At 38.0% G+C, this 7,503-nt stretch overlaps 2 protein-coding genes across 4 annotated transcripts; both read right to left on the reverse strand.

Moving 5' to 3' along the window:
* Window positions 1–211: 211 nt before the first annotated feature.
* Window positions 212–1,714, reverse strand: LOC106641932 (putative gamma-glutamylcyclotransferase CG2811). 3 transcript variants are annotated; one of them, XM_014356517.2, is made up of 4 exons: window positions 1,206–1,714; window positions 781–930; window positions 494–615; window positions 213–304 (listed from the first exon to the last, which is right to left on the reverse strand). In XM_014356517.2, the coding sequence occupies exons 1-4, from the start codon at window positions 1,413–1,415 to the stop codon at window positions 268–270; spliced, it is 519 nt and encodes a 172-aa protein (XP_014212003.2). In that variant the 5' UTR covers window positions 1,416–1,714; the 3' UTR covers window positions 213–267. The 3 variants fall into 3 exon arrangements, 2 of the variants coding, with proteins under 2 accessions (XP_014212002.2, XP_014212003.2); XR_016292950.1 differs by having other exon boundaries at window positions 245–304; window positions 376–615; window positions 1,206–1,713; XM_014356516.2 differs by having other exon boundaries at window positions 212–615; window positions 1,206–1,713.
* Window positions 1,715–2,000: 286 nt separating this feature from the next.
* Window positions 2,001–4,307, reverse strand: LOC106641950 (uncharacterized). Its single transcript, XM_014356545.2, has 7 exons — window positions 3,744–4,307; window positions 3,476–3,668; window positions 3,337–3,385; window positions 2,889–3,259; window positions 2,741–2,809; window positions 2,563–2,666; window positions 2,001–2,456 (listed from the first exon to the last, which is right to left on the reverse strand). The coding sequence occupies exons 2-7, from the start codon at window positions 3,521–3,523 to the stop codon at window positions 2,276–2,278; spliced, it is 822 nt and encodes a 273-aa protein (XP_014212031.2). The 5' UTR covers window positions 3,524–3,668; window positions 3,744–4,307; the 3' UTR covers window positions 2,001–2,275.
* Between the last annotated feature and the right edge of the window lie 3,196 nt (window positions 4,308–7,503).

Genomic DNA, 7,503 nt, shown 5'->3' on the forward strand with positions numbered 1-7,503 from the left:
GTAATTTTAACGCCACACTTACGAGTTGAAAGAAAAAATTTAAAAAATAAAAATTGCCACTTTGATAAAGGGAGATCGATTATATGTATGCGTTTTTACGAATCGTGAGTAGTACATACGACGACAACTTAACATCTTAATAATAATAAAAAAAATAAATAAATAAAAGGGTAAAAAAACAAGTGTAAACTTAGTCTTTTTATTCGTCTATTTACAACCCAATATTTTACATTAAAACGTTCTCGTTCAGTATTTTTTGTTTCTGTCTTATTGTACATCCTCAGGTTTCACATATTCAGAATCACTAAAAAAAAAAATGTATTTAATAACTCAAGCTATGTTTGGTTTATGATTTCGATTGATGAGTTTCATTACTTGAATAAGAAAAACGACACTGAATTTTTGTGCGAATTTGATTGAGATTTTTAATATTGAAAATTATATTGATGCCGACACTTCACATCGATGGTTAAAAGATGGATCTCGCAGATACCTTTCGTGGTATTTAAGACCGTGACTTCCTTCGTTGCTGTAAGACGAGTACATGGGTAGCTCTAGTAGTGATTCACGAAAACTAGGCAGTATGTAAATCCATGTTTTTGTTTGTGACCCAATCTACGAGAAAAATGAAAGAAAATTTTATCATACCACAAAATTTTTAATATGATGCAATATTTTATAATACCATTTATAAACAAACAAAAGGATTTAAGATCCATTTTGTATTTGATTAGCAGAAGCATCAAAATGTGAAGTAAATAATGACATGAAAAAACTTACATCTTCGAAATTCGCCCCCTTTTTGAGACCGTTTTCCGATGCGAGCAAGACGTCTTCCTCAGTTCGAACGTAAAAATTCGGGTGTTCTTCCAATTCGTCCAAGCTCTTCAACATCTTTGAGTCCACATCATAAACTTCTCCAATTATTTGCTAAAAATGGTGAAATTAGTCAGTCTCTTCGTTAGAAGATTTTTTAAATGAAGATTCACCGAAACACACAAGTGTCCACAATTAAAAATTGTAAATTACTTCAGGCTATTTTAAAGTCGTGCAAGTGGATTGATGTTTTAAAAAAAAGCTGCGTTCTCTGTATGACCGCGCCACAATTTGCTCTACATTAACCGCAACATCGAAGGAACCAAAGTTACTTGTACTTAAAAGCTGCTTGTACATACTTATTATCCGTAAAAGAAGAAAAAACTCACATTACCGACTCCCGGCCTCTTCAGCAGAAACGGAATGTTGTACTTCGTAGCGATAACCAAAGGATACTTGAGCAGCGTTTTTCCGAGGCCCAAAAACTTCGAGTAACCCTTTTCCGCACTGGTCAATAAACTATGATTCGGCTCGCCGCGTTTCAATGTGCCGTAAACAAATACACGCTGCAACGGGCTCTTGAACAGATTTTCGTACATGTTGGCCACACGACGAGTGACAAACAACTGACAGTGTGGGAGGAGCAGGCGTTAAAGTGTATATGTTGCGGCCTATCAAAGGTCTATATTTATATACGTGCCGGTTCGAGGTTCAGGTTGATTTATTCGCGTCACGTGATTTGTTTAATCGACGCGTTGTTAAATCTCTCTTGTATAAATTAATTCTTTTCTCGACGAGCGTATGGATAAGACGTGGTGATGATGTCATTGAAAAATACGAAAGTTAACAGTGAACTTTTCTTATCTGATTTATTTGTTTGTTAAACGTACGAAAACATACCTCGTAATGTTTATATGAAAAACACTTTAACACGAAATGAACGGATAGCTAACACATTTACACATGTTAGGTGTAGGATTTATCGTTATCGGCTAATCGGCACGATACAACGTTCAATCGATCAACGCTAGGAGGCGCAGGAAGTTTCTATTCGTACCTTCCGACCTTCGTATTACAAAAAATAAATTGCAAACGCATTTATAATTTCTTAAAAAGATATGGAAAATTATACGTAATGTGGTACAAAACAGAAACGTGTCCACTTTGTTTTTGTGCGAAAAAAATTAATTTATTAATCTTTTTGATAGTTCATCGTGGGATTACATTTGAACAGAGTTGTTCTGCGTTAAAAATCATCGTAACATAATTAACAATTTCTTTGCACAAAAAAGATATTTACAAAACTTACTACATAAACGTAAGAGCTATATGTACGAAAATTCATATTACGTTCGGAGCGAATACAACTGCATATTGCCTGCAGTTTCTATTATTCTTATTCTCTACAATTTATATTTATATTTACATATTAACAAAAAAAAATTTTTTTTCTTCATAATTATTTTTTTCCTCGCGAAGCACTGCAGTAACAACTACAGCTGACGGGAACTCGGTGAGCTACCATCTCTAAATTTGCACCGTTCAACGTCAGTAGTTGTCTGTAGATGAAGTTTTGTCGACATTTGGATTTGTAACCCACCGGTAATGAATCGAGAAATCTGCATGGACTTTCCGTGTCACTGCAACAAAAAAAAAACAAAAAAAAAAAAAACAATGTTATGCCCAATATCCATACGACCACGTGTTTTTAAATGGTCATGAATAAAAAAAAAAAACATAACTTACGTGCATAGCTCGACTCTTATTCCCTGTCTAAAGTACTTGGTGTTAATCACAAACTGCCATTTGTTGTAAATATTTTTCGCCGCGCGCGGGTACACGATTCTCTCCTGAAACACAATTGATATCATTAATGAAATTGTTTGATACGTATATTCCAAGCTAAATAGTTCATGTAACTTACGATTTTATTGCACAGCGAAATCTCATCCGGATTATCGGTAAAAGCTTGCAAGCTCATGCCGCTGCGAATCTGTGTAAGGTAAACACAACATTGTGAGAAATTTTTGACATGTGTATAGGTGGAAAAAAAAAAAAAAGCAAAAACTCACAATGTCATTGGCAGGCATGAGCATGAGGTGTCTGTTCTTCCTCAACGCGGACTGGACAACCTCGTCGGGATAATTTATCACCGAACTCGCTTCGCATAACGTCTGGTCGTCGCAATCCGCGCCCATGATCGGCTCCAGAGTCGAATTCACCGGATGATCCGTTTTTTCCTCGTACTCCAATTCTGGATCGTCCGCTCTTGGTTCCAACTCGGTCGGGGCTTCATCCTCGCTCCGTTCCACGCCCGACGGGGGCTTCGGAGCGAACGTTACATCGGGTCTCGGTTTGGAGGATGATTTTCCAAACAGCGATGCCATCAAGTGCTTGTATCCCGCTGGACTCAGTTGGACCATTTTCGGGCTGTTGTCCTCGCCTTGATCGTATAAAATTTCGTTACCGAACCGTTGGGGGGAGAAAAAAAAAACAACCAAATGTAAATATAACACTTACTGGTTCGATGAGTCGGGACAGTTTGCTTCAAGTACAGCCCATCGGAATTCTGCAAAATTGAACAAAAAAAACCAAAAAAAACCAAAAAAAAACGAATATTTGATTGTCCACAGTGATAAAATTAAAACAAAGGACTTACCAGAATAGAGAGCACAACAACAATAGCAAAGATCCAACGGGATGCCATATTGACGTTAGTCAGACTTGCTGGGTACAAGTGCGTAAGACGGCGCGTGTAACTTCAGAAGTGAGATTGAGTGAAAATCGGGCTCGAGCGGTTTATTATTATTATACACGTGTCAGTGGGTAATCCGAGAGTGTTATCAGTTATTCTGTAACGAGAGGTGTAACGTTGAGGGACATATACGGTGAACGCATCAAGAGTCGACTATGTAATAATACCATACCTGCTCTCTACGTTTATCGCTCGTTCTCATGCTCATTGTCGCTGTCTATGTTCACTCGGGGCGCCGATGCATTATCTCAACGATTTCGGGGCAATGTATACACCACGTATTGATTCACCGTATTTTCACTCATCGGCGGCACATTGTGACGTACGCGCCGCGCTCAATGATACAAGTTTAACGAGAAAAATTGATAAATTACAACACAACTTTCGTTATTTGCGGATGCGTTCGCGGATTGTCGAAGAAAATGAGGCTTTAATTACTGTTACCAATGTGTTGTACACCAACTGGTGGCCGTGGAAGTTTTGGTTGCTAACGACTTGGGTCTGTGTAGGTATGGAAACTTGAGTTTTCCGTAAGCCTCGCCGAATGTAAACAAAGAGGGTGGGGATGTACGGGGACAGAGTTGACTTTTATCGATGTGCCGTTTCTCCGATGAATCTGTATACTTTGGGTGCGCCGCACTATAGGTTTAAACTGTTTTTAACATAAATCTACTACTTTTGCGAGCTATAGCGGTCAGTGGGGAAAAAATGGAAGATTGAATTGGTGAGCAAAATATTACCACAATGGTTTGGTTGGCGAGTGTTTATTGTTTGACAGATTTTACGCGCCAATTGAGGTTTAGAGAATTCGGTAATGGCAGCATACATGATTTGCAGGTGGGAATTTTTTAAATTTGCAATAAATGCAAAAAAAAATCTGGGCAACCAATAAAATGCAATTTTTAATTGTCTGAAAGAAAAGATCGTAGTTTTTATTTACTGCTTTTTTAGACTGTCAATCCCATTTAGATTCCTCAGACGTTAATTTTTATGTAAATAGGTAAGGCAACAATTATATAAATTAACGTGTAAGTGATTAAAAGGAGTTTCACAGTCAAAAAAGAGCAGCTGTCGCTTCAAATGTTTTAAAAACCTTTTTGGAAACATTGTAGAGACTTTTGAAAAAAAATTCTCAGTTCATATTTGAAGTTTTTATAATACTTCTAAAACATTCGGTGCCGATTTGGGACGGCAAGGCAAATTAATACTTACGTCCATGGCAGATTGGACATTAACTAGTATCTCCTTTTTAATGTTGCACTGACGAAAAAAACACAAAAAACTATTTAAAACATGTACCCTTGACGACAAAATATTTTTGACCTGAATATTGAAAGTCTACGCAGAACTCATACGCGATGATAAAAGGATACATACGCGATTTGTGTCAGCTGCGGCAATCAATAATTATCGCTTCATCTCGTAAATTAAATCATCAAAAGTAGTACATGAAAACGTAAATTTTTTTATTTTCTAATAAATTGTACGTTAAACATAATCAAGTTGTCCGTTATTGATAAAAAAAAATCGGTAAAGATCGGCAAAAATCGGAAAGCAACCGCCAAAAAACCACCTAAAAATAACAATGGAAAAACACATGCATGCTTTGCAAAATTTAGTATTTTTACACACGCAAGTAGCATTTTCCAACACCCTCGGGCATCCCACGCATTATCGGCGACCGATCAAGGAAAGTCCTTCATTAAACGCGCCGAGACAGCGCGCGGACACACCGTACAGGCACCATATGGCAGGGGGCCTCCTCCTCCTCCCCTTTACCCGCCCAACGAAAGAAGAAACGGAGCGCTTGTCTTTCCTCGGTCCGCAGTTTTGCTCCGAACACCGGACGTGCCGGCTCGCGCCGCTCTACCCCACGCACGTGAACAATGCAAGGTGGCGTCCACTTGTAGCGTGGTATCGTCGCCAGTTTGACTTGTTTTCATTGTGTGCGTTCGCTTTTTGTCTATCACATACTTTCGGTTGGGTGATATCGCAAAAGAAGCTGTAACTCGAGAGTCTTCTTTTTCTTTTTCTTTTTTTTTTTTTTTTTTTTTTTAATGTTGCGGCTCTTTGAGAAATCATCGACGAAATTGACCCTTATCTGGGGTAAGTGTATTTCATTTTATTTATTAAATTCTTTTCTTTCAATCAACAAAAAAAGTTTGCACCCACACCATGCAAACTACATTAGATTTTTATTTTTTTATGATTTACTGGAAATTAAAGTTACCGATCAACTTCGAACTACAGAGAACCCGTTGAAGCCTGGCTACATGTGGGTGTATATTTTTCACCAATGAATTGTTTGACAACACATTAGTTCCACAATCAGCTGGAACTCGTCATAAATTACGTTTAAAAGAGATTTTAAAAATTTTCTTTAAATTTTCATACACCATGATATAAAAGTCGATCGACAATTTAACAAGAGTAAAAGCCATACTCCGATGGACAGAACTAATGCGTAAAAAGAGACAAAAAAAAAAAAAAAAAAAAAAACTATGACACGTCTGGGTGCAAAGCTCGCGTGTGGCTCCGACTTTCTGAATAGTAAAGCGTCTCTCGTCTCCGGCTCCGCACTTCGCATCGCGATTACATTAATTTACGGTTCTCTTGCGTATGCGCGCATATACCTATACGTACACACGGAGGGCGGACCACGTCAAAACGACGCATGTTTACGTGAACGATATATAGTATAATATCCTCTCCTCTCTTTTCTTTATCATCCCGATTTTTTCCATGAATTATGCATCTCCCTCGGCATTTTGACGTAGCCGCCGCTTCCCGCTCTCTTTCTCTTTTTTGGATTCCGCGCGTACCTGCCTGTCACGTTGCAATTATCATTTTGATTCATACCGATCAAGAGAAACACACCTCTCTCCTCTCTCTCGATTTTTTCGAGGGGCGCGGGCTGGATTTGGGAGCAGCTACGTGGTCGTTGCTCGATTTTTCTCCTCGAATCATCCGTGCGGAAGGGGATCGGAGCGGAGAATTCGACTCGACGGCTTAATCCGTGGGATCGGAAAAGAAAAGAAAAAAAATTATTCTGCCCATTGTGATGGCTCGTTTGACTGTAATTTCGATCCTTTGGCTTATCTGGATCACTAAATCCTTTATCGTATAAATACGACATTCCGATGAATACACTGGGACTTTTTTTTTGTTGCCATTTTTTAATTTATCAATGTTGCAACGGATTTTCATGGATTTCACCTTCTGGTCTTATATTATATTAAAAATTAGTTACGCTATATACTGAGATGGGCAGTTACAAAGTTCCACATTAAAATTCACCACCACTATTAAATTGACGATGCGCCATTACCATATATTATACATATATTAGTAGATAATAAAAGGCCACATTCACGTCGATAGATCCTGAGACGCGCTGTAAACACGCTATTGGCTTTATATTTATACGCTTCTTGAAATACGACCAATTTGGATAATATTATTTGAATATGATATTGATATCGTACGAGAAATAACAGTCCAAAATAGCCGAAAACGATTTTATTACGAGACGATTAGAGTTGATGGCCACGACACACGACTAAATGAAATAAACATCGCAAATTTTTCTTATCATTCTCGTAACCTACATCTTTTTGTACATGCAATCCAGAACTAAAATATCTTATAAGCTGTAAAAAAAAATTGGAAAAATTTTTCACGCAATATGATACTGCGCTCATTCTTCAGTCGAGCCATGAAAATTATGTGGATCTCAGTATACGTATATTACGCGATGCACACACCAGAAGGGAAAAACTCGACACTCGAGTGCGTGCATGATATTTCATTTGATTCTTACTTTTTTGGGGGTAAACGTGATAAGTGGGGAGAGCCGGAGGGACCGACTGTAGTTTCGAAAAAGGCGTGTGATATACAATAAAATGTATCATCTTGGCGTTTCAAAGACACGA

The sequence above is a fragment of the Copidosoma floridanum genome, unplaced genomic scaffold (assembly GCF_036245765.1).
Source record: "Copidosoma floridanum isolate Cflo_tuat_1 unplaced genomic scaffold, Cflo_Japanese_pri ptg000013l, whole genome shotgun sequence".
Lineage (NCBI taxonomy): Eukaryota > Metazoa > Arthropoda > Insecta > Hymenoptera > Encyrtidae > Copidosoma > Copidosoma floridanum.